The 26,196-nt window shown below is 41.1% G+C and overlaps 2 protein-coding genes across 7 annotated transcripts; one reads left to right on the top strand and one right to left on the bottom strand.

Moving 5' to 3' along the window:
- Positions 1–5,179: 5,179 nt before the first annotated feature.
- LOC137801017 (mitochondrial carrier homolog 1-like) lies at positions 5,180–12,848 on the top strand. 2 transcript variants are annotated; one of them, XM_068598411.1, is made up of 13 exons: positions 5,180–5,508; positions 6,706–6,790; positions 6,897–7,003; positions 8,220–8,279; positions 9,088–9,145; positions 9,406–9,457; positions 9,615–9,653; positions 9,815–9,874; positions 9,980–10,073; positions 10,780–10,827; positions 10,912–10,979; positions 11,657–11,732; positions 12,381–12,848. In XM_068598411.1, the coding sequence occupies exons 1-13, from the start codon at positions 5,356–5,358 to the stop codon at positions 12,453–12,455; spliced, it is 975 nt and encodes a 324-aa protein (XP_068454512.1). In that variant the 5' UTR covers positions 5,180–5,355; the 3' UTR covers positions 12,456–12,848. The 2 variants fall into 2 exon arrangements, with proteins under 2 accessions (XP_068454512.1, XP_068454513.1); XM_068598412.1 differs by lacking the exon at positions 9,615–9,653 and having other exon boundaries at positions 5,185–5,508.
- Positions 12,849–15,992: 3,144 nt separating this feature from the next.
- Positions 15,993–25,707, bottom strand: stk38a (serine/threonine kinase 38a). Of its 5 annotated transcripts, none has more exons than XM_068598130.1 (15): positions 25,608–25,707; positions 24,572–24,699; positions 22,721–22,858; positions 21,978–22,029; positions 21,608–21,730; positions 21,211–21,294; positions 20,955–21,078; positions 20,702–20,856; positions 20,146–20,257; positions 19,853–19,914; positions 19,354–19,471; positions 19,127–19,250; positions 18,870–18,965; positions 18,247–18,341; positions 15,993–18,162 (listed from the first exon to the last, which is right to left on the bottom strand). In XM_068598130.1, the coding sequence occupies exons 3-15, from the start codon at positions 22,849–22,851 to the stop codon at positions 17,999–18,001; spliced, it is 1,440 nt and encodes a 479-aa protein (XP_068454231.1). In that variant the 5' UTR covers positions 22,852–22,858; positions 24,572–24,699; positions 25,608–25,707; the 3' UTR covers positions 15,993–17,998. The 5 variants fall into 5 exon arrangements, with proteins under 5 accessions (XP_068454231.1, XP_068454234.1, XP_068454233.1 ...); XM_068598133.1 differs by having other exon boundaries at positions 15,993–18,135; XM_068598132.1 differs by having other exon boundaries at positions 20,155–20,257.
- Positions 25,708–26,196: the final 489 nt, after the last annotated feature.

The following is a 26,196-nucleotide window of genomic DNA, read 5'->3' as shown; positions in this document are numbered from 1 at the left end:
GTTCAAATCAAATGCTTCCGAATCAAGTTTTTATTTTATTAATTTAAACCTTCACCAGGAGAGATGATACATGTATTCCAGTCATTGAAACTTTTCTTTTTTTGAATCTCCCCCTGAATGTAATATACAGAAAGTATTAATTCTGCATACTTTTTGGGGGGCCACACTATCAACTGGCATTTGAAGGGTTAAAATTCTGAAATTGAACGACCATTTGAAAGTTATGAACAGGACTTGATGTTTGAAAAAAATCAACCTGGTGAAAATGAAAACAATATTTAATATATTGTATTTTTTTAGGCAACACATTAAAAAAACATTAAAAATGATAACACCACAGTTTAAGTACAAGTGTTGTATTCAACATCTTACTAACGTACCAAAAGTAAACTCAATTCAAGTCAATTATTTTAGCTTAATATATTATATTTTGGGATTCGTGATTATAGATGAATTAATGCATATTTAAAACTATACTGAAATACAGCGGTTAGATAATAACTTAGCGTTGCTTTACTGCAGACGCTTCACAAAGTTTGCAGAGGCTCCTTGTTTAAGACTGAAATTGTCTTTATATTCAGTTATTCTTCAAAAAGAATCAACTTTAAATCAAACATGTTTATTTTATACGGTGAAAGTCTTACACACGTATTCACGTCTGACACAGACACCATCGGGGGTTACACAACTTACAGTCTCTCCCCACAGAACCAAATCAACAATTTGACAAGAGAAAACAAGCAAGGGCATTTTATTAACCCATTACACAATGTGTTGGCCTGCTTTCAGAATCTTACCCAACCTAAACCAGCACAACACCTCCCCTTCAACTGGATGGACCGATCCATCCAAACCCTGCAAGACCACCAGCCAGTAAAACACTGGCTGTGTGTGTATATCAAAGAACAGAAAAAATGATGTCCAAGGGATCAATAAAATAAACCTTTTAATTAAACTGTGCCCACTCTGCAGATTTAAATGAGCAAAAGAGACTCCATTATTTTAATTTATGTGATACATGATGACCACGGAAATTGAATCTAAACTTATATCTAATAATAGAGGAGGATTGTAAACCCAGACCTGTATAATGGAATTCACCAAGCTTGTAAAATATGACTTGCAATCAACAGCCGAATACGATCAACATTGGTCAACACAGTTCATATTTCAGCACAAGATAATGTTGTTTTCTTTGTGTGGCTGCACACACTCAGGGCCCTATTTAAATGGGGTACGCAATATAAGGATATTGCTTATCCTTAACCTGCGTACCCCAGCAGACCGGCTGGGCGTCACCATGCGCACGTGATATATCGGTCCATATAGATGTCAGGACCCCGTCCTCGCTCCACTGTGTTTCAATAGTCCCATTTGTCCCTTAATGTGTGTGTGTGTGTGTGTGTGTGTGTGTGTGTGTGTGTGTGTGTGTGTGTGTGTGTGTGTGTGTGTGTGTGTGTGTGTGTGTGTGTCTACAGGTAGTTTATTAGAATTCTTGAAGAGTGGTGAGGGCAACCGTGTCAAGCTCCGCAAGCTCATTGACTCCTCTGCCCAGGTGAGAGGTGTGTGTGTGTGTGTGTGTGTGTGTGTATGTGTGTGTATGTGTGTGTATGTGTGTGTGTGTGTGTTCCAAACGCGCTGGACCCAACTTATACCAACAGGCCTGCTGCCAATCAGCACCTCACCACAGCTGCCTCCTCATCCCCCTCAGCAGTGGTTTAATGGCCCGTCCAGTCGCAGCAGTCACCACGCGCTCTGGCTTCTGGCTTTAACGAGCTTTGAGAAGAGACATTTTTTCTCTCGTGGGCTAGTCACACCAATCAATACTTGGTTGTTCTCTGTGCGCCAAGCTCCAAAAACAATTTTAAATTTACCTGCAATAAACCTGATAAAGACATTATCTACTTCCTGTCTGTGTTTGCGCTTGGGTCCAATTGGCTGTTCATCAATAACAACAGGTGCAACACCAAGCTTAAAAGAACTGGGTGAAGGGGACTATATATCAGCGGATGTGGTTTTTTAATCAATACTATCTCAGCTGCTGGCCACTTGATTTTTTTATAGTGGCTTTAATATAGTAAGTTAAACAATATGCTATCGGCCACCTAGCCAGCATTAATATCTGCTAGCATTGTGACATTGTGATTTGTCACAGGCCCCGCGTGACCATTAACATGCGCTATGATTTGTCAGAGTGTAAGTACACACTGAACTAAACTCTGATAAACTTTACAACTGCTTATCTGAACTTTTTTTATGGAGAGCGGATGGAAACATCTGGTAACTTTACTGCTTTTTGTGTTTTTTCATCTGCGGCGGCGTTGTGTTTATGTGCTGCTGTTTTTACGGGGTTGGGCTGGTCAGCTGTGTCAGTCAGGACGCACAACGTCGCCCTGGCAGTGCATGCGCGTACCGCATTCAGCTGTTAAACTAAGCAGCTTGGGTAGGTACCGATTCCACAGAATTACTGTAATTCTATCTGACAGAATGACCGAATTACCAGCTGTGTGACTATGCATAACAAACGCATTTAGTTATTAGATGACTCTTCTCAGGTTCCAAGACCCAACATCTCCAAAAGTATCAAGAAGTCTCTGAGTTGCCATATTTGAATAATAAAAAAAAAAAAGTCAAAATGCTCCCTCCTAACATCTGTTCCGAAAACGTCCTGGTTGTCACTCTTTATTCATGTTCATCAACATTAGTTTATGACTAAATAAAAATAATGGTTTAACCTGTGCAAGATAGATGTATCGTTTGTTTTCATGAAAAGTTGAATGGTGGTTGACACCGCAAGAAATTGTGGGGCGGCATTTTCTTCTTTTCCTCCGGTAAAAAGCACATATTATGGTCATGAAAATACCAAATAAGATCAGAGCGTTGTTTTATAAAGATTAACTGAGAGTGTTTTGAGAATTTAGTCGACCATTTGGCGCCAACAGAACAAACTGAAAATACAACACTGACATTGTCAATAACTGGTTTTCAAAGAGTTGCCTATTGACAGAATGATGTTCATCCTCTTTAGCTCTGTTTTTGGTCTCCACCATATCCTGAGGCTAAATATCTGTCTCTTTACCTGCTAAATCCTCCATTATGTAACTTGTATGTTGTTTGCTGCTGAGCAGGTATTTTGTCCAGGGGCTTTATGACTGACAACAGGTGCCAGCTGCTGCAGGACAACAGGTTGAGAGCACTGAGATGGGACCAAAACTGCTTGGTTGTGGACCTCAAACCAAAACTATTAGCTGAAAAAAGAGCTAAGGAGAACAGCAACATTGATGACACTTAACCATTTGATCCATAGTTGGTTTTAAAAATATAAAACAAAGGGAGTATTTCAACATGAATTCACACCAGACAGTCCGGTAAAATAGTTCATGTCAGACTGGAGAAAGATACATGAGGGCAGGGCGCATGAAAGAAACGATTGGCTTTCTTAAAGCCTTGTTTTTAACAAGCAGCACTTCACTGCTTAGACAGCCGCAGTAAGAAATAAGTGATGTGTCCACCGGCAGTCTGAGGGCTTGTGTCTGTCAGCATGAATGGAAACGGTCAGTGGGCTGAAACCAGCATCGGCCAGCATGACAGTAAATCAACTCACCCACAGGGTATGCAACTAAACCACTTGTTTGTGAGTTGTGTGTTTGTGTGTGTGAGTGTGTGTGTGTGTGTGTGTGTGTGTGTGTGTGTGTGTGTGTGTGTGTGTGTGTGTGTGTGTGTGTGTGTGTGGTCTGGGGAGGGGAGGGGGGTACTCTCCTTCCACCAATCATGTTATTAATTTTGTTGATGTCACGTATGAAGATGAAGAGGCTATGATATTCAACGGTTTGCCGTGAATGATATGGCCAAACGCAAACAATGACGGCAGATGACTCGCTGATTGAAGTATGTTGTTGACATTACCACGAATCCAGCTTTGATTCGTTTCTCCATGTAGGAATGAATGGTCTAGTTAAGTAAATCAGTGCTGCCTTTCTACTCTTTCTTTTCTTTCTTTTTGTATATAATGATGTGTGTGATGTTAAATTGGGGGAACAGGATGACCGAGAGTCCACATCAGCTCAAATCCATCTAACAACGCCCATGCAGCAAGAAGCAAGCCTCATATTTAATAGGGTTCTAATCAACCAATAGGAAGTCAAATATAATACAAGCGAGTACTTCAAAAGACAAGAAACATACATGTAGGGTTGAAATATTTACAACAACTGCATTTAAATATCTACAAAGATATGCAGTTTTGTGCTAGAATGTGGAAACAAATTACTTGGGAATGTGGAAAGGTTTAAAAGATTTAGTATACAGGATAATTAATATATGATTATACATACAATAATAATATAATGTAATGTACGTTTATTTGTCCTCTTATTGTTTCATATTATGATTATATCATAACCATCGTCACTGTCATACATTACGTTTTTGTTTGTTAATTCACCAAATAGCTATGCTATGTTAACATAAGCCTAACATGCAGCAGGGGACCACCCACCCAGTCTTCTTGAAAGTCTTGTCACTGAACCGCAAAATACTCTATTTGGTTTAATAGTTGGATACAACTCTTGTCGATTTGAGAAAAAAAAGTTTAAACAAAATAAAATCAACATTCAAAATAATATGTATTTACGACTTAAATCGTGCTTGTGTTACGGGCTTTTATACAGTCTGTGGTTACATGATTGCTACTGTTAAGCTCCTGGATCACAGAAAAGACACCAGGATCCAGAACCACTGCAAAGCTAAGAGCGCCACCTGCTGGATCCCAGCACTGCTTTATTTAAATCCATCTGGGTTTGAAAAACAGAAATGCTCCGTGTTGATTCTCAGTCAGTTTTTCATGCAGTTCCTGTTTCCTGTATGATCTCTTCGAAGATGACAGTCGTTGCAACATATCACATCTGGTTTTAATATAGCGTCGGATATTTTATAACTGCGTCTCCGTATAAAATACAACATGTGGTCCCGCCCCTTTGAAGTCCGCGTCTGCACGAGATTAGGAATAGAATGCGCACGTGTGTTCACTTGATGGCACGAGCTAGACTCCGCCCCAGTGTTTTGGTTTCGTCCACGTGGCATTTTTGGTATTTATTTTAAAATACTAAGTCCTCATATTCGTAATAAAAATATAAATATTACTCGCGCGCTGATTCATACGTGATTAAGATTCCTCCCAACTATATTTCGTCGTTTACCTCTGAAACAGGGAATATTATTTTGAAAGTTCAACGCGGAAATAGTTTTTCTCCCCCAGTCCCGTTCTGAAGTATCAGTAGAGTCTGACTGAAGCTACGGCGGGGCGCTCCCACAGAGCATGAACCCGTCTCCCTCCTCTACGGACGGCAATTCAAGATGGAATCGCCCGTAAACCCGTCCGGTCAGGCAGTGGATGTCGGGCAGGATGTCCCGCCGACCGCCGTGGACGTGGACACCGCGGTGCTGCTGCTGGGAGCGGGAGTAACAGCCGTCACGCACCCGCTGCTGTACGTGAAGCTGCTGATACAGGTGAGTTAGCCGCTGTTAGTTAGCTAGCTAACCGCGACTGTGTCGAAACGTCGCTGTTGTGTTTTTTTTTGTGGAGTCCTTTTTAACAATGTATTTTTACTCAATTTTTTGACCACCTAACAACCGGCTCGCTGCTCGCTACATCCCGAAGAGTCCCGTGGAGAGGTCCAGTGGGGGGGACACAATGGAGCTGATGTGTACTTCCAGATCCAGACTGCACTGAGAGCCTGTGATCGGGCGCTACATTTCATCCCTCAGGATCGGGCGCTACATTTCATCCCTCAGGATGAAATGTATGGTGTCATTGTGGAAGACAACAGTTGTATCTGTGAAGCATAAAAGCTTCCTGAACTTAAACCAGCAAGCCACTAACATGCCAGAGTTTCTTTGCCTCCCCTGTGTACTAAGACGTTGAGGAGCACAGAGCGCTCCTGTGCGGCAAATCGGAAGAGCAAAGATCCTGCAGCGGGAGCTGGTCCCTCAAACCTCACTGATCATATTTGTGTTGTGAAAGATAGGCACGCTATTGATTGGTCAGGGTTCAATGGTCTGTCAGCCAATTCACAGCAAGAATGCACGTCATTGTGATTCATCTAATCTGACAAAATGAGCATTTAGAAAAGATGACAGCATGTAGTCTTTTTCATTTAGCAATCATAGGAAATTCGGTTTTGTTAACCATCGTTTCCGAAATGCTGTTGCTCTGCGCTGATTTAATATCGGGACTTTATGATCACAAAGGTCATCCAGGCAAGTTAGATAGCTGTGATGTCTGATCAGCATCTGAAATGATATGCATACAGCAGCAAAGTGCCATAACAGATCAGTAGAAACAATAAAATACATAAATGCATTAAAAAAAGGTAAAATAATAGGTTGGTTTGGATACATATTCATGCACATATGAGGTAGAAAGTATAATATCTACATGTATTATTATTGTTGATACTTATGAATGACTCATTTGCATTCTTACATATTTATTTATATATATATATATATATATATATATATAATTTATTTATATTATTTATTTATATATAAACATATATATATATATATATATTTTAATTGAACTAGCTTAATTGTGGATGTACTCTAAGACCATGGTGTTTGGATCAACATTGTCGTCATCATCATCCTCATCCTGGCGAGGCAGACGGGTTGTGTGTAATCTCCGGCTCTGTTGTTTTCCAGGTGGGTCATGAACCTCTCCCCTCCACTGTGGGCACGACGATGTTCGGCCGAAGAGTCTTGTACCTGCCCGGCTTCTTCTCCTATGGTAAGCGAGCGAGGCCGCATTCATCCACGTTTCACCCTTGTTGTTGTTGTTGTTGTTGTAGTTATAAACTGAGACCGGTGACGGTAAATGTATCTGTCGCTTGCAGCGCATCACATCGTGAAGGTGGACGGAAAGCGAGGTCTCTTCCGTGGCCTGTCGCCTCGCATCGTGTCCAGCGCCATCTCCACTGTGGTCAGGAGCAAAGTGAAACAGGTACCGACGTCCAGGACACGCTTGCTTCTGTATCAACAATGGAAGGCATGACCGGGGAGAGGGACTCTTTTATGTCCGACTCCAATATTTATTTAAAAGGCTTTGTTGTTTAAAAGTAATCTGTAGGATATGCTGTGCATTTAGAGATGGTTGTGGTAATACAGCTCTTTGTCGATACTCTCACCTGTTCTTTTTCTAAATAATTGCTTTTTAATATACATATTTTTTTTAAAGCAATCGATTGAGAATGTTTGCATATTTTAAATATAACACTGTTTCTAGAGCAGCAACAGTAATGTTTACAACAGCAAAGTTACTTTATAAACTCTGACTGTAAAACAATAATCAAATGAATCATATTCCACGAGTGACGAGTAAATACAAGTCCCGACTTAGAAACCATTTGTGGTTTTGTTGCCATAGATATGACACCCTGCTTCCCTCCATCAGTAGTAATAGTAGTAATGTTATGGATGTGATTTATTTTTATTGTTATATTATAGGTATCATGGCGCTGTCATATTGTCGCAACAAGCACGGACTTTAAAAAGGAGTTGTTTGAAAAGAGGAGACCTTGCTATTGAGATGATTGATGTTTAGATATTTTAAATAAATGTTGACATGTTTATAAATATGTATTCATGTTACTTTAACTGTATTGCCTGCAGAAAGCGTCACGGCTTGAATCAAAGCTACTTCACAGATTATTACCACAGATCGGTTCATAAAGACAGTCCTGGTTCTTACAGCTCATGAATTGGCTAATAGCTGGAGTTAGTTTCTAAGCATATTTTTGAAATCCCCTCTTTTTGTTACTCTCCGTCCATCACAGCACAAAAACACCAGCTGGAGGAATACCAGGAGGAAACGTTCAATCCCAAAGAATTGTTATTTTCTTGACATAACTGTCTTTTTACAGTTTATTCTATCGACTTATTTAAGATTTATTAATGCTTATTTAACGACGAGTCATTCTGACCAATCTATTTGTTTCTTAAATCCTGGATCACTCGTCAGCTTCGTTTCTTGCCTGAAATATATAGATTAGAAAAAGTTGTGATATAAAGAGCCCGAACACAAGTTGGTCCATGTGGCTGGATCTTGAATTGGGCATAATCACATCGGGCATAAAAAAAAATGTCTTCGGGCTTAAACGTTGTTGTAAAGCATTTAAAGGTGTGGAGTCAAAGTGTAATGCTCGCTCTTTGTTCAACAGGTGGAGATTCTTTCCAAGAAAGGAGACCTGCAGACTTCACTCAGCAAGGTGGTCAAAGAGGTGAGAGGTCAGCTCCTCCTGAATGACACCCCCACGGATTTCATTCAGTCTGAAGTGATGTCGTTGGAGTGACTCGTGCTTTCTGTTGGAGATTTTGGTACTTAGTGCTACCTTTTCCAACCCACCAGAGTCCCTTTTTAAAGATAAAAACCCAAACTTTCCTGCAGTAGGGACCGACAGAGCAGCGAGGAGCGGCACAGAGCGCTCCCCGTCCTGCCGGTCCGTCCGGGTCGGCCCCTGGTGGGATGCTCTCTGCTGGAGGCTGGGCCGGCTTTTGGTGAACCAAAAATCCTTTTGAGCAATGTCGCGATAAAACTAAAGGCATTAAGAATAAATATATAGAAATAACCAATTATTCTTGTTAACTTGTGCAGGACATATCAAGGCATCGTTAATTTGAGACTTCATGGTCAGTTAAAAGTCCCTTGCAGTAACTTTTAATGCTCTATTGTTCGATCAGACGTGTTCTTTTCTTTTTCTCATCCTTTGATCCGGCGATTTGGGATCAAAAGCTGACACTAGCCGGTATTTTATTGGGAAGTCGCTGTACTGTTGATGCTTTTATGTTTATTCACTATTCATAAGTTTAAGAAAAAAGATAGTTTTGTTGTTTAAAAAAAAAAGGTTTTATAATCCACAATATGAAGTCTCTTAAAAAAGTATGTTATGAGGTATTGCATCAGCTTAAGCATTAAACAATATAGAAAAAGGCCCCACCCCTTTAATCCAGCTGAACATGGACAGCCGATGAAGCCAAACCGTTTCAACTTGACACCACGTGGTCTCTTCAAATTGTTTCTCTCTCCAGACCTCACATGAGATGATCATCCAGTGCCTGTCCAGAGTAGCCACTCATCCTTTTCATGGTATGTCCTCATTCAGGCTGTCAACGCTTATTGATTTTCAGTTTAACACTGACACATTGCAGAAGGTTTGGCTTTTCTTTTTATCCTTCTGAAAGGATTTGACCATCCGTCCATTTTGGCCTGCCTTCAGTTAATGCCATGTTGTCAGCCCCCTTAAAGCTGATCTATGTCCTATACCGGCTGAATGGAATGTAGCATCATAGGAAGCAAGTAGTAAACGGATTGTTGAGCTCATTGTCTGTTTTGCTTTCCTTCGGCAGTGATGTCGGTGCGATGTATGGCCCAGTTCGTTGGCAGAGAGGTCAAGTACGGGTAAGACTTTATTAATGCTGCAGGTCGCCCACAATGCCTTCTCTGAATGCCAGTATAACAATACATAATGAGGTTATTCCTAAAAGTTATAATCTATAAATTCTCAGTGACCTATGTTGTTAATATGTTGCATTTCCTGTGGCTGTTTCACAATAAGAGTTCCTCCGTGTGGTGTGAAGGAGCAGCAGTGGGAAATGTCAGTATGTGTAATGAGTAGGTAGTAAAAAAAAATCCACCAAGACCTGGAAAGTGTATCATAAAAATGTATTAAATATAAAGCTGAAAAGCTAGTAGAACGTTGGAGTTGTAGATGTGTCAACATTCTGTGCAAGTTAATGGTTTGTGTCACATTTTCAGCGGGATGTTCAGTTGCATTGTCAAGATTTTTAAGGAGGAAGGCCTCGCTGGATTCTACGTGTGAGTCATCCTCATAACCTCACTGTTCATCAGTGAAATGTTTTGTGCATAATCCCCTCGACCTGTGACCTCCACCGGTCTGAGCAGTGTTGTGTGTGTTGGCAGTGGTCTCGTACCCCACGTGGCGGGAGAGGTCCTCTTCCTGTGGTGTTGTAACCTGCTGGCTCACTTTATCAACACCTACGCCGTGGACGAAAGTGTAAGTCCGCCCCCTTTCTGATGGTCGAGGAGAGAATAGAAGCCACGGCAATGCAGCAGCATATATAGTTTTAACTTTTTAGCACCATAGGGTTAGAAAATATGGGCTGAACATTTGCGGCCCCAGTGAACAGCTGCTTCTGTGGCAAGAGGACAAGACGTCATATTTCATATCTGACCAGTTATTCCTCCCCAAACTTCTTAAGTATATTTAACACATCCGCTTTGTGTCCACGATACCAGACGGGCAGACCGGTAGGAAAATAGATCTTTCAAATGTTACTTGAACTATTCCTAGCCTTTATACGCAGCAAGCCGGAGTGCAAACAGTTTCTTCACCACGTTGAAAATTACATTTTTTTCAAGAATATTTAATTTCATAAAAACTTGTACATTTTTGAAATTATTACCTTGATGTTTTTTCAATACATTTTGATTTTCGGCCTTTACAATGTTCGAGAGTTATTTAAAATGTCTTGATTACACAAGTGGGAAACATAATATTACTGTGCAGAAATACCGGCTTTGAACACAGTAAATGGACGTGCATGACAAATCTTTTTTTAAATGCTTCGAAACATTCAAATGATGATTTATGGTGTGTATTACAACGACCTGCAGCCATTTGGTACAGCCGAGCCCGAGTTTCTTTTCCGACCTGGTCTCCTCCTGCATGTTTCACGTCTCTCCTTGTGCTTCTGTTGCAGTTCAGCCAGGCCTCGGCCATCAGGAGCTACACCAAGTTTGTGATGGGTGTAAGTTCAACATTCAAGCTGTACTTGTAAATGTTTCTCAGATGCAACATTTGTTCATATTAAATGCGGCGTGTTTCTCTCCAGATCGCAGTGAGCGTTCTAACGTATCCGTTCATGCTGGTGGCCGACCTCATGGCGGTCAGTAACTGTGGGTGAGTCCTTCCTTTAAACAGTACTTCATATTATTATTAATATTATTAATCACGGACCAAATGGACTTCTCACTACGGAAGCCCTGAGAGGATGTTGAGGAAAACAATAATCTGGGGAACCATTTTCTGTGTTTTAAGAAGAGGTGAAATAATCTCTTCTTAAGACGCATGTTTAATCAATCAATCTTGTTCTGAACTGGACGAAAGGTAATCAAGGTAAAGGTAATTGTTTCCCTTACGGCAGAATAAAATACATACACAGCCCAAAAACCCCACAGTAATGGTACTGCTTAACACACAGTATATACATATTCATATAAATAAAACAAATCAAACTCAGCTTTATGAAAGCGTGAATGCTTTTAGTCCTCTTTGAAACACAGGTAGTGCACTTGAGCACCTCTTGTGTTTGAGATGAGTATTACAACAACAACATTTTCTTTTAGGACTTTAAGAAATTATCCAATTTCACCGGTTCTTAAGTCATAAACGCAAGTAAAAAATTACCCCTCAGGGCTTCCGTACTTACACGACGGCTCCGGCATGCTCATGTTCATCCTCTTTTATCTCGTACCTCAGGAACAAACGGGTGGCGTAGTAAACTGCGGGGGGTTTATGTTCTGCAGTTGAACTCAGTGGATAGTTTCGGTCTGACTGGTTGTGGTTTGTGTTGTCAGCTTGGCTGCGGGTCTTCCTCCTCGCTCCCCCGTCTTCAAGTCCTGGCTGCACTGCTGGAACCACCTGAGCAACAAAGTACAGTACATGCTGAGACACCACAAAGACACAGCGAGCACACCGCTGCTCCTGATCGCTTCTGATCTCTTGAGCATGTGATCACTTTGATAGCCTCTGTAGTGTAACACATAACTGTATTGATCCAGAGGGAAGTTATTGTGCAGTATAAAGTAGGAATGAGTGCAAAGATATAGTATATCGAAAAGGTGCAAATATATATATATATATATATATATATATATATATATATATATATATATATATATATATATATATATATATATATATATATATATATATATATATAATGCGTTAACGCAGCAATCTAATAATGCTGACAATTATTGATCATGCGTTAACACAGTCCACACACAGTGCTGCCCTTTTTAAATGGACATTTTCACTTTAAATCTCTCCAGGCGGGGTAGTTCAGACCTGATACTGTTTGCACATGCCAAGTTTTAATAAATCAGTTTTTTCAGTATCCTGGACAAAAAGCTGCTCGAGTTGCGTTATGTACTAGAGAGATGCCGGTCCAGAACCTCCATGTCACACAGAGCTTTTAGTCTGAGCCTTTTTTAATGGCTGGTACTCACATTAGTACTGAAGATGTCAGGGCCAAGTACTCCAAAGTATTTACCGTCAGTATTTGTCTCCTCCTGTCAGGGTCACCTTTTCAGAGGATCCAGCTTCTTTTTCCGCCGGGTGCCTGTGACCTCGCTGACCTCCATTGAGGACTGACATCATCATCATCATCATCGTAGTCGTCATCGCCCGCCGGCGTGTTATTTCTCCTCCCGCTCACAGACATTTCCCTCCAGACGTAGCGGGAGCAGCAGAGTTCACGGCGTGCCAATTAACTTTTCCAGTTATCGGGATGCTCCTTAAAGCTGCAACAACCAGATTTGTACATATTTACATACATGCAGATCGATCAAAGTTTACAGCTGTCTTTCCCTAAACCCAGGTCAGGAGCCAACAGGCGGATCCAAAAGATGTAATTAGAGTCACGTGAACAGAATATCTGTGATTTAACATTTATTTCTGCAGTCAACTGTTCTAAATGATCTAACGTGTGTTTATGTTTCTATAGAAGAGCGTTGCATTCATGAAATAAAACATAAATAAATCATGTTTCTCGGCTGCAACATCTGTTCTGGTCATAATGAGGTACTATCAAGTAATTACAAGAAATGATCTTGTTATTATGAGAAAAGATGAGGAAATCTGAAAGACTCACAGATTAAGCTGTCACAGATCGATAACTCATAAACTCCAGACTTCTTGTCCTCAAACTAACCGTGTTGGATTATACGTGCAGCAGCTGTGAGAGGACACAAACAAATTTAATAACTCTGTTCATACGTCAGCGACGTGTGCGACGCAGCTAAACGCACTGATTTTGTCCAAAGTTCATGTTCACAAGCAGAAGTAAAGACGGGTCCTTGTTGATGGTTATATTTATACTCTTATTAGGGGGCGGGGGGAATCTGCTTTAGGATACTTTTGGTTGGGTTTCTTTAAAAAAAAAAGTTTAATCTCTGTTATAAAATGTAGTCTGACTACAGTCACTTTATGCACCAACATTCTCCTCCTGATTACGCAACAACACAACGTTTGGGGGGAAATTAGCTTTTGCAAAATTTTGGACAATATCTTTCCATTCTTCCTTATTTTTCTCCCCATTTGAAGGGGAGCTGATATTATGGAGAAGTTAGGCCTGTATTAAGAAAACATTTTATTTTTAAACAATGGAGATAACTTAGTCCATTATGACCAACCAGAGAAGACTTTAAACATGAAGGTGTTCTTCTCTTCGTGATGGAGGCCGCGCTGGGTGCTGAACATGATTCATTACATTTATTTCATCCTACACGGGGTAAATACAGATATTATGAACATATGATATTGTCTGCACGACATACAGATGAATCTTATGGTACATTTCTGACACTTTTCAGAGACCCCTTGGTCTTTTTTATTCTTTTTCATTTTGCACTTGGACTTTGACACGAGTTGACCTTCAGCAAAAAAAAAAGAGAAACCTGATTGCTGGAAAGCTGAACTCTGGAGATCTGAAAGCATCTGGAGATTAAGAAACGAGCCTTGTTGGAGAAGGTAAGAACAAACCGCTGGAGGGAATGTGTGGACCAATAAGTAAGAAGGAGTCGCTTCTCTGATATTAGCTACATGTAGCTTGACAATCATAAAAATATTGTCACGGCCCCTGTCTACTCCCTGCTGCTTTAGTCCCTAGAGAGCAGATGACCTGATGCAGAGCTAAAAGCTGTGGTCTAGCATTGATCACACACATGGAGATTACTGAAGTTACTGACAGCCACACTCCATACAGTTAATATTTCTGTATGTAGGTTAAATAAACACTTTACGTTACCATTAACTGTTGTGTTTTCGTCATATTTGTCATAGGAGCTGGGTTATGACACTATACATACATCAGATAGATGGGACCCTCCTCTCAGGCCTGGTCGTAAGAGGAGAGCCCTCTTTCTGATCCAGGGCTGATTAGGTTTCCGTATCATTGCTTCTCGGAGTTGATAGGATCCATTTCTAGAATGTATAATAATGTGTATAATCCCCCAAAACTACAAATAGTTATAATTGGGATCCGCACATATTTCTACAGCAGCCCCGAACGAACGCTGGCTCCAGATATGAACTTGGATCCATGCTGTTGTGGCAATACTGTTGCACCGTCTGTGTTGGCACAGCCTCCATCACTGTGCTTGGAGCTGAGCGTGGCCGTCTGGGCAAACAAAACCAAAAGAGTCGAGGAGTAGAAGAAACATATTCAATTTATTTAGAAATTCCATTCATTTATACAGCAATTAAAGTCTAGCAGCAGTCAGAGCTAACCAAAAGGGACCAGATTATCAGAAGCATCCGGACAGTGAGAGGACATTGCTGTGAAAAAAAACAAAAACATACTGATTTCAGATTTTTCTCATTCAATGTTTTCTCATTCGATTTTAGAGAATAAGTCCCGGAGTACTGCCCGTCCCCCGGCTGTCAAATCTACATGTATTTTTCTTTGACCTACAATGGTCCTACTGAATGAGTCTGTGAGCATCATGTGCCTGATGAGTGAAGGATATTATTTTTTTGACTCCAGTGAAGGTTTTTATTTTCATGGGACTGTGTTGTAAAGCCCTCCAAGGCAAATCTTGTATTTGTGATTTTGCAATATAAAAAATAACTTGAATTGAATTGTTGTGATTGTTTCGCTCCATAACTCTCCCTCACTCTCCCTCAGTAGGTCAGAAAATCAAGAATGTTGAAAGTCTGGGCCTGCACATTCATAAAGATTAATAAAGGGTTTCTAAGCTGTTGACTTTTTATTTTACAAGGATGACACATCTTCAGGTCCTCCAACAGTCCGTTTGACCCGTGAGATCTGTTTATTAACTCATCAATAATCACAACTGCAGACTGGAATGAGTACTGTACAAACTCATTTATTAATGCTGTTAATGTTGTATATTGCAATACACTAAATTATAGAATATTCTATATTGACCTTTGTTTCCCTATAATTACTAATTTCTTTAACTACGCCCTCTTCCTTTAATGTTTTAGAAAGTAATGCTGTTTTAAATCTGGGAAGCCCACAACCTTTATGACAACCAGATGTTCTCTTTTTGGCTTTCAGCACTTGGTGAATTATTAAATGTCACGATTAGTTGCTCAGGGATTAACAACCGTAGGCAGGTGTACCAGTTTGATAGTAGTAGTTTGAGATATATATATATATCTATATATAAAAAGATGACTTAATAGGGTAGTGTGCATTTTAAATCAATTGGCCTATTAATTCAACTTGTATGTCTGCTTCTTGTCAAAGGAAATTTAACAGGTGGTCATAACTTGAGACGTCAAGTCCACTTGTCTTATAGGGACCCAGGTCTCGAGTCCTCATTGTGATCTTAGGTCTCGAGCCCTCATCAGGACCACACATGCTCCAGGCCATGGTTCATCCAGATGTTGTGAAGGAGGACGCAACACAGTAAGTGCAGAGTAATTCATTGTCAAATAGCAGAAAACAATATAACAGCCACGCGCTACAAAGAGAACAGTGGTTTAAATAATGTACACCCACCTTCCCAAAAAAATAACAAAAACCCTCACTTCTGACTCGTATCGCATGCGTCACACAATGACACGAGCAAACACACGTCAGAGCATCACCCGTAGAAAACATACGCGTCTCAAGCAGTCAACATTGCCTCTTTTTTTTTTTCCTTTTTCCTCTCTCTATTAAAAAAAAGAGTGCGATCGCATCCTCACACACTCACTTACAAACACACACAGAGTGGCATCAACAATAAAATAAGTCAATCCATGTGCTCTATTGCTTTAAGCTGACCCATCTGCAGTTTGGAAAACAAAAAAAAACACAAACACACACACAATACATGCAGAGCCTCAGCATCCCATAACAGATAACATGGTGAGCCAGAGAGAGCTGCACTGCTTCGTCTCTAGGCGATGACACACGCTCACAATCAACCACAGACTAACAAACCTCCAGACTAATGGAAGCCCATCCCTGCACCAAAACAATCATGAAGTCATCTTTTTTTTTACAATTAAAAATACTCGGTTGAAGTCCAAATTGTGTAATAGTGTATCTGATTCTCACCTTGTAAATCTCAAAATGTTTTACGTTATACTTTTTCCAATGAGCACAGACAAAGCCTTGACGTTACGTTAGACAAAATGAGATCTATGATGAGATCTAATTTGTGACAGAACACACACATTTTGACTTAAGTGAAGATTATGATGAAATTCAATATTTGGAAGATTTGGATTTACATAGATACGAATAGAAAAGTCCCAATTACAACTCGATATCCAGACTTATAAAACGTATGACAGTGAGATTTAGACACAGTTTTGACTAAACCTAAAGTTAAGTAAATATTATGAAAGTCAATTATATCTTGACTCAATTGTGGTTTAAATTTTTTATCTTTTGTGTATTCCTTCCTGTTTCTTGAGGAAATGGACTTCCACAGCACTACGTCATGTGCTCACAGATTAAAAAAGAAAAGCTCTACGATCCAGGCTACATTCACACAAACAGCATTTTGGAATTATTGTGGCAAAAACAACATTTTTCTCTGTAAGACTTCATTTACATTCATTTTTGAATGACAGCATGTTGGATATTGTGTTCTCTGGAAGATGTTTAGCCCTGTGAGTCTTTATTTAAAAAGTAAGTCCACACTGAAAGCTTCAGCTGTGCGTGTCGGCAGCAGTTAAGGGTCCAGTCAGTACTGGATTCTGCTCACTAGGTGGACTGGGTCAAACGGATCTCAACAGCTGCTAAGACTACAAGAATTGCATTAGTTTTCATGGTGATACAGACTTCTCCACCATGGCAATACTAAAAACAAAAACAAGTTTGCATCATGATCATTAAAACAGTAAAATGGTGCCTTCAATTCCCTGTCAAAGCCACGTCCAGTCCAATTAAAAACCACACTGCTGAAGGTCAACTTTGCTGTACTGGATCAAACATCACATAAGGTGCAAAACTTAAGTGGGTCTTTGTGAAAAATGTAACAAGACTCTTGTGTTTGTTCCACAAAATGCATTACTCATATGTTCTCTTGCAACAATGAATCTAACAAAAAAAAAAATTAAAAATACAATTCTAAGTTAGAAGTGACAGAGCGATTAAGCAATAAACATCATTCAGCTCACAGTCTTTGGTTACGGTCAGAAGCCAGTAGCACTTCAGAGAAGCACCATAGTGAGAAACATTTGGACAGAATCCCTGATTCACTTCAAGTGACGACGTGATGCGACGTTGATGAGTCCACGTTGAAAAGGGGGCGAGAGGAGCAGAGGTCCGACAGAGCGGTGCTGGTTTACGGGAAGAAAGGAATGTAATGGTGCTGGTGTCGGGAGTGAGAGACGTGCCCGCATCCACTGGTGGATAGAAAAAGGCAAGTGGAGAGAGAATCCAAATCTCTTTAATCCCAGTTCTCCGAGTGTGAGCAGGAAGTAGAGCGGTACCCTTCAGAAGCATCGGAGAGAAGTGAAGACCTGCGGAAATAAAGGCAGCAGTTCCTGGAAGAAGCAACGGGTGAGCCCCCTTTTTATTATTCGAAGTCCTGCGTCGCCGAGGATCCTCAAAGAACGCACAGAGTTCTCCTCTCGGGACTTGAGGTTCCTCAGACAGCGGGGGCGGAGGGGGTTTGGACGACTCGTTTCAGGTTTCTCGGCGTGTCGGTTGGAAGCCTGTGTGGAGGCGCTCATCTCTTCCCCGACTTCATGTAGGACGGTATCGCCCCTCGAGCGGTCAGGCCCTCGAAACGCTTGTAGGTGTAGTTGATGAAGACCCAGTCTTTGTTCTTCAGGTCGGCCTCGGTCTGGTTGGACACCGGGGCGACTTGAGGCAGAGAGAAAGAGGAGAGGTCTTTTTTTATTTATTTTTTATTAATTATGTCACATGACTGAGGCAGAAAATGTGACACGTGTCATGGGGAGACGGGCTGCGTACCTGTTGGTGTGAGGATATCGGAATCAGGGAACTCATCAAAGTTTGAGGTGTCGTCGATGCTTTTGATCTCGATGGGAATGGCAGCGGGTCTCTCCCTGTGGACGTGAGGGGGGGAGACGCCGTGGTGAAATTAGGTCAAACTGAGAATGCTGGGTGAGAGGTTACGGCATGTTTCATTACGTTATGTGTTTTTCCCAAGCAAGTCTGAACTGTAACGAAACATAGCGCAACGTCAACACAAAAACGTTACCTAACGGGAAATTAAGCTGACTAAGGGAAATGAAGATGCTGTAGACATCTTAACGCTGATTGGCCAAGACTCGACAGATCAAAGATGTTTTATTGCGGAGATCATGACAACAGCATTTCTCCTGGTCTTAATCCAGTCTCAGAAACGCTGGCCGGCCAGTTACATACCCAAAACAAAAACTCTTTGTGAAATTCCACGTGAATCTGCATGATTCACGTGGATGACAGGTATGCGAGCTGCTGGCAATGAGCAGCTGGGGGAGAAAGGGGTGTGGCTAAAGTGAGCTACACTTCAAGGCCAGGCACAGATTTTCACAGACATAAAGGTTCATAAAACTGTCCTCCAAAATGAACTGTTTGGTGACGGCGCTCACCTGATATGGTCGTAGTCCACCCCCTCAAAGAAAGGATTGGACTTGATCTCCTCCACTCCTGCGGCACCGACCCTGTGCTCCTCCTCACAGCAGAACCTGCTCACGACACGTCTTAGTATCACACACACATCCAAATACAAGCACTCAATACAAAGCATTTAGGTGCTCAGGAGGGTAATCTGGCACGTCCCACATTAAAAGTTACAGTTACTACGGTTACTAAGTGAGAGGAATGAAAGACAGAAGAGTGTTCCTGCCTGAGGATCAGGTCTTTGGCCTTCTCCGATATAGGCACTTCTGGGGGAAAGGTCAGCGTCTCTCGCCAGTTCATCACTTTCCTGTACGTCTCCTGAGGCGTCTCTGAGCAGAACGGAGGGTAACCTGCAAGAATGCCAAGCGTCCGTTAAACAACTTCAGGTCAGGTCTAAAAAATAAACAAAACAGAGTTAAAGAAGACGATCGTGTTCCAGTTGGAGTCCTTTACCTATCAGCATTTCATACATGATGACACCCAGGCTCCACCAATCGCAGAGCTTGTTGTATCCGTTCTGCATGAAGACCTCTGGAGCGATGTAGTCGGGGGTTCCCACTGTGGAGAAAGCCTGAGTAGTAGGAGGAGGCACAGAAAGCCAATTAAAAAGGCTTCTTAGGCTGAGCAGTGAGTTTTTACATGAACACAATATTGTCTGATAATTTCATATGAGACATTTCTGTACTGGAGTTTAGCATCACCTATCAATCTAAATTTGAACACGGCTTGCGTGGCTTAAGAAGAACAAGATACAGAGCGCAGAGATGGCGCCCTGCTCATCCAGTGAAAGGTGCACAACCCAGAAAAAAGCAATAACAGAACAAAAGAAACTGACCTGAAAGCTCATTCAAACACAATCAGCTGCACACAAACTTTGCCTCTAAAATACTGTCTAATATTGGCAAACTTGGATCCCTCTCAGGAACTGTCTGATGGCACCTCTCAGACCTACCAGCTGCCTCCTGTTCCTCTTCCAGGTCTCTGCTTTCCTTTTGGAGTTCATGTTCTGGAAGGCTGGTGGAGAAAAGACCGCTCAGTATTAGAAGCAAGGTGACCCTGCTGATGTATTCACATATTAACTTCTACATATCCAACCAGAATAGAAGCATTCCATTAAATGGGACCAAATCTTCAGTAATGTCTGGATGCATAAAAATAACATTGCCATCATACAACACAGACAAGTGCTTGTGGCTGAGGTTGCATGCAAGATAAGAGTTGAAATAAATGAAAGGGTTGCCTGACTTTGCTTACTGAGGTCACTGGGCAGGCTGTGGTTCAGGTTCTTGTAGAACTCTGTGCGGTGAGCCCTCTTTAGCCCCGTGCACAGACCAAAGTCCGATAGCTTCACATGACCCTAGAAGACACAAAACACACTTAAGTCTGCAGCACAAATACAAGATGTCTCCAGCTGGACACCTCATGGAAATCTCGAGGAGCAAATTGGAGTATATTAAAACAGATTCAGTGTATGCTACATAGGCTGCAGAGGGCTTCTGTGAAGCGTTGGAATCACAGGTGATGTGGTTCCACACATAGTATTCATCGTTTTATATAAAATACCATTCCTCTTTCCTTTTAAATATGGTAAACCAACATTATGCATTAGCTTTGCATAGCAATAAAGACAAAGGAACCAAAGGAATCATTGAAGCACTAACTCTTAGTATCACTTAAATCCTTTTGTATTCACAACATGGGCACAGTGGTAGTTCCATGTGGATTAATGTGCAAACATTAGCAATAAACTTCTTGTGTCGTACAAGAGGTTCATGCTCATTTTCAAATCCGCTGGACTCACCCTTGAGTCCAGCAGCAGGTTGTCTGGTTTGATGTCTCTGTGAATGAAGCCCAGCTGGTGGATGGAATCGATGGCCAGCACCGTCTCAGCAATGTAGAACTGAGTGGCCTCCTCTGTCAGAGTGTCCTTCTTCATCAGCAGGGTCATCATGTCTCCTACGACGCAACAGCAGAGACCACACTCACACTTATTAAGTTCTGGTCTCCCCACGATGTTATAGAGTTAAAAGAGGAAGAGTGGGGAGGGGTCATACCTCCAGGTAGGAACTCCATGATGAGGTAGAGGTTCATCTTATCCTGGAAGCTGTAGAACATCTTGACCACCCACAGGCTGTCAGCCTCTACTAGAATGTCCCGCTCTGCCCGAATATGACCAACCTAACACACACACACACACACACACACACACACACACACACACGGGTTTAAAGATGTCAAACTGATGCGCCGGCAGCATTCCTCTGTGTGTGTGTGTGAGTGTGTGTGTGTGTGTGTGTGTGTGTGTCTCACTTGTTCCTTCTCCAGCATGTCAGCTTTGCGGAGGATCTTCATGGCGTAGACGTGACCCGTGTCTTTCTTCTGCACAAGACGAACCTAGGGGCAAACAAGAACGTTCATTCATCTCCACCACTGAGGTAGAAACTGTGAGACTCTTATGAGTTCATATTTACTGATTAGCTCAGAATATTAACTGTGGCATTGTACTCAGATATTGAACACACACTCTATACAGATCGACAGTCATGCTGATCCACTGGGACACTCTGAAAACTACTAAGCAAGAACATGGACACTATTGCACTAGCTTATTGCGGGAGCGCTTTAAACCAACCACACTTTCATATGGTGATATAGTATTTTCTCACAAGCTTTTGATGCTATGTGTTAATTCAAAAAAGGTATTTACCTCTCCAAAAGCTCCTCGGCCAATCACCTTCAGGGACTCAAAGTCCTCCAGACCCAGTCGAGTCCGTTTCAGACGCAAAAACTCAGTCTCTTTCCTTGCATGCTGAGACCGCCGGATACGTTTCTGAAGAGCACAGGCATCCCTTCTTAATACAGCGTTAAGGGGAACGCACACATGCTACATATCATCTGTATATTTTTAAAGCAATGACTGACATGAAGTTATACACTTGATGTTTCCTCAAAGGAAATAAACATCAAGCAATTTATAGAAGAGTTCCAGGAGATCTACAAATCTTTCCAATGCTAAGACACTGAGAACAATGCAAAGCATGCTGGGAAAACACTGAACGTGTGCGTTTGCAACTCACCTCTTCATCTGCCAAGCCCTCCTGGTCCATCACTTTCTCCAGCTTCAACTGCCTGAAGAGACAAATCGGACCATTACCATTGTTTTTCGAGCCACAGCGTAGTGCATGCACTGCACATCCCATCATATCTGTCATGTTGACAAGGAGGCGAAGGCCACATCTAGACTTACGACGTTTCAAAATGATGCAGTATGAGTAGGGTATGAACACAAAGATATCAGTCAAAATGTGAAGAAAACTTAACATCCCTAGATGTATTATATTCAAAAGGATCAGGATTAATTTGATTGCATCTTTATCTGACCGGGGACTTTTGGAGTTCCAACTTCTGCTGATGAAACCGCTGTTTAGCCAACATAAACTGAACAATGAATTTAGTTTCCTATCTTTATCATTAGCTGATTAAAAATCTGTATTTTAAAAAAACTCACCCCCACCCTCCCACTAAACCGACCAGGAGAGCGAGGAGGACAACTTTGATGAAACTTGTCACAACAGGAAGTGTTGTTGCTTCAAAATTCTGACATAAGCCACATGCTCAGACGAAATGCAAACACAGAAATTTGTATAAAGCAACGTGCAAAAGAATCATGTTTCAGTTTCACTGTAAAGGAAATTGTCAGAATGGTTTAAGCAGGAATCGTGGCCGTCAAAGATTTGTGTTCTTTGCAAAGGGCTCGCAAAAGGTCATTGAGCAGCTACTGAAAGTTGACATGTGTCCTTCTGTAACTTGTGGACCTTACCTCATCTCTCGCTCCTCGTGCTGGGCAATGAGGTTACTGTAGAAGTTCTCCAAGGTCACTTTGGCCATAGTGACCCGCTCCTTAGTGTGGTTACTCATGGAGGAGCACGAGCTTGGGCCAGTCATTGCCATGCTTTACCTGGAAGGACACATAGACGATGTAGTGGGCAGAGAGCATGACCATTCAGAACGCGGCCACAAAGCTAATAAGAAAAGATGGGATGGGAAAATGGAAGGCCTAACAAAGTGGCAAGGTTAGATCTTTTTTTCAAGTTGAGAGCTAGAAAAAAACTGAGCTATGAAATAAAATGACTGTTGGCCCAGAAAAAGAGGAAGGAAAGCAGCTGGCACTGCTGTCTGAGCAGAGTAACGGTGATAACATTATGCAGTTATGAAGAAATCAGATTTTTGCAAGTACTGATGGTGGAGTCTTTTCTCTGAGATAGACACTGGGTTGAGCCCAAAAATGTTGTCTTAGCACAGTTTTACAATAAAATGGAAGTGAAACAACATATTTATAAAACATTTGACATAATTTGTACACTGTACGTTTTACAGTGATGGACTGACAATGGAGCCAACACAATTGTGAATCAGTCAGCTATTTGACCAACCACAACATTTATTTAACTGCCGAAATATACACGTTCTTTACACAGTCAGCATATCTGACCATGCATATTCAGACGTATGGGATAAGTAGAGGGTATTGACTTGAAACAGAGGGCCTGATGAGAAATATGTGCTGATGTGGTCAGCTAGCCTAAATTACAGATCATTAAACAAGCTACACTTCAAGGGGCATTTTGTTATTTAGGCAATACCGACCTCTCCATATAAAACACTTTGGCTATATTTTCCATGTGTTTGGTACGATTCAAAACGGTTTAAACGAGCTCACGAGCGCAATCTGTATTGGTCCAAAACATTCTGGGAATGAAGATAATGTACACTGTAAATAGCAGTTTTAGTTCGAAAGGTTTGACAGTGAAACGATAACTGTGAAGCTGTAGCTAACACCATCACTGATGTTAACATAAAACATGTTTAGCAGTAACATTACATAAATGTAATGTAGCCTTAAGTTATATTTGTAACGTCACAGACTACACACGAGAGCTCGTCGTGTTGTTCTCCATAACAAAAACTAACAAGACAGAGAAGAACGGAAATAATGGACTTAATTTTACTCCACTCCGATATGCCCAGTGTCAACAACACGGAGCTAACATTAGCTACCAAAGTTGTTAGTTTCTGTTGCAACGTAGCTATACGTGCGTTTAACACGCTACCTCAAGAGTAAACGATTATAAACAGTAAGCAATGCAACTCAAAACTTAACATACGTTGATGTAGCCCGGGTTCAATTATATGTTGTAATTATAAAGTGTTCGTAGTTTCCTTTAACCGATAGCAAACAAATGCTTTAACTTGCTAACGTAAGTTAGCTAGCTAGTTAGCTATTAAAGTTCCTATCTCCGTCTAGTCACCCAGACAGTGTATGAATAACACCGGATATTTACTTCAAAGTAAAACCATGTCGTTTAGAGGAAAGACCGTTTCATACCACATCCGTTAGTCTGCATTTTATTTTGAAAGAAAATCTCTATTTCCATTATCACCAACTTGACAACTTGAAGTTACCCAAAGCCAATGGCTAAGGGAAAGTTAGCTAGTAAACGTTAGCTACTTATCTACTAAAATAGATTGTCATTTGTTTTCAAATTGAACATCTTAGCACAACGCACGTCCACAATCTCCTTACTAAGATAAATAACTAAAGAAAAAGTTCTACATATTGACTTCTAGTCCTTTCATTTAATATGTTGATAGTTGGTCTTTGTTCACTTACCTTGGTTGAAGGTGCGGTATCTGCCGTCCTCTCGCCCTCTCTTCCTCTCCTTCACCGAGGGTTGCGTCACCAAATCAGTCTGAACTAGCACGACATCTAGTGGCCAGTGCTGAGTTTAGAAAGTACATCTAACCAAATTATAAACCGAACATGTTAGAATCAGGAACTCTTTATAACCTACACTTTCTGTAGGTTATGTTATTGATTTATAATTGAATGTATTAGCCGTTATTTATTTGATTCAGATTTCTATAATGTTTTGTCTTTTTTCATTTTTATTGCAGACAGGTGTGCAGCGACAGCGTCAATCTGGTCACGGGGAAGACAAAGCAGATGTGTGACGACGCTCCATATTTTTATATATTGGTTTTATTAGATATATTATAGGGACAAACACTGAATCGGTGGAATAGGATAGAAAAAACATTTTAAATCAAGGAAGTTGCTGTGCTTTGTGTCAGTACAATAACCAGCACATTGGAAACACATTTCAGTACCAATGCAACCTTGTCACTCAGAAGATTATGAGACAAATTAAAATTTGAATATACAGATTGTATCATATGGAGTGACACGCAACAGGTGTTCAGACTAACCTGAGCATGTGCAAAAAGGTCCTCCAGGTGTAAATGAGGTTTTAAAACAAATTGTGGGAATGGGGGGTAAACAAATCCATGTTGTATGAGGCCTTTCCACAGATGTCACTGTCCAAAACACAAACAAGCTAGCAAAGCTAGTGTTAGCTTGTCTTGGTGGGAGTTTACCTGAACAGTCTAAGACCAAGTTAAGGTGAAGCTACTATTTCAAATTTCAAACAAATGACATAATAAGGTTCAAGGTTACAAATACAGAATAATGTCCTTATTACTGGTGCTGGCTACATCTGAAATCACTTCTGCATCATCGTTGACAAAAGACATCAAGTTAGTTAGCTTTAAATGCAGAATTATTGTATTAGTTTGTGTTGTTACCTTACCACCCACCATTATGTTCTGTTTGTCATCATTTAAAATGTGTTTTGTGACTTTTAACTCACCTGCATACACACAGTTGAAGGGCAATAATCATTTTTGCCAATTGGGGGCAGCAGTGGCTTCGGTACGGCTGGTGTTGTAATTCTTGTCTATCAGACAGCTAGCCTGTAAATCCGTAAAAATCCTGCCCTGGTTTACAGAGCGGGATGAAAATGTTTACTCATTGTCACACTAAAATAAATTCCCACATTCATTTTCTCACTTTATCCACTGCGTGTGTGCCTCTCTGTGACATCAGCTAAACATTGGGTCCTCATGTCTCATTTTATACACATACAAATTCAGAAAGGAGTGGGAATCAAATCCTGAATTCAAAGGCTAATGAGATGATACACAAAAAAAACAACACTCAAAAGCCAAAACAAAAGCCAAAACACTGTCTGGAGCTGGTCCTGGCTCCTGCCATGGTGGCCCTCTTGATGCCCCTCCTCTCTACTTCCTTCTGCTGACACAGATCTGGTTATCTGGATTGTGGTCCATGGAAACTTGAGGCGAGAAAAAAACAGAATTTTTCTCTCTAAAAGAGTTCTAAAAAGGTCACAACAGAATGCAGTGATGTCATTAAGGCCGCAGTTCTATAGAAGTAGAGGT

This window comes from Clinocottus analis, unplaced genomic scaffold, assembly GCF_023055335.1.
Source record: "Clinocottus analis isolate CAN_PGR_092001 unplaced genomic scaffold, fCliAna1.0.p SCAF_4, whole genome shotgun sequence".
NCBI classification, from domain to species: Eukaryota; Metazoa; Chordata; class Actinopteri; order Perciformes; family Cottidae; genus Clinocottus; species Clinocottus analis.
This window is presented reverse-complemented; position numbering and strand designations above follow the sequence as displayed.

Bases quoted from the DNA above. Each gene is read 5' to 3' on its own strand.
- LOC137801017 (XM_068598411.1), top strand. From the start codon at position 5,356: ATGGAATCGCCCGTAAACCCGTCCGGTCAGGCAGTGGATGTCGGGCAG. The intron at 7,004-8,219 runs GTACCGACGTCC...TTTGTTCAACAG, and splicing joins TCAGGAGCAAAGTGAAACAG to GTGGAGATTCTTTCCAAGAA. The intron at 9,146-9,405 runs GTATGTCCTCAT...TTCCTTCGGCAG, and splicing joins AGCCACTCATCCTTTTCATG to TGATGTCGGTGCGATGTATG.
- stk38a (XM_068598130.1), bottom strand. From the start codon at position 22,851: ATGGCAATGACTGGCCCAAGCTCGTGCTCCTCCATGAGTAACCACACT. The intron at 21,295-21,607 runs GTAAATACCTTT...GTTTGCCCCTAG, and splicing joins GCCGAGGAGCTTTTGGAGAG to GTTCGTCTTGTGCAGAAGAA. The intron at 19,915-20,145 runs GTCAGGCAACCC...TTTCTCCACCAG, and splicing joins CAGTGACCTCAGTAAGCAAA to CCTTCCAGAACATGAACTCC.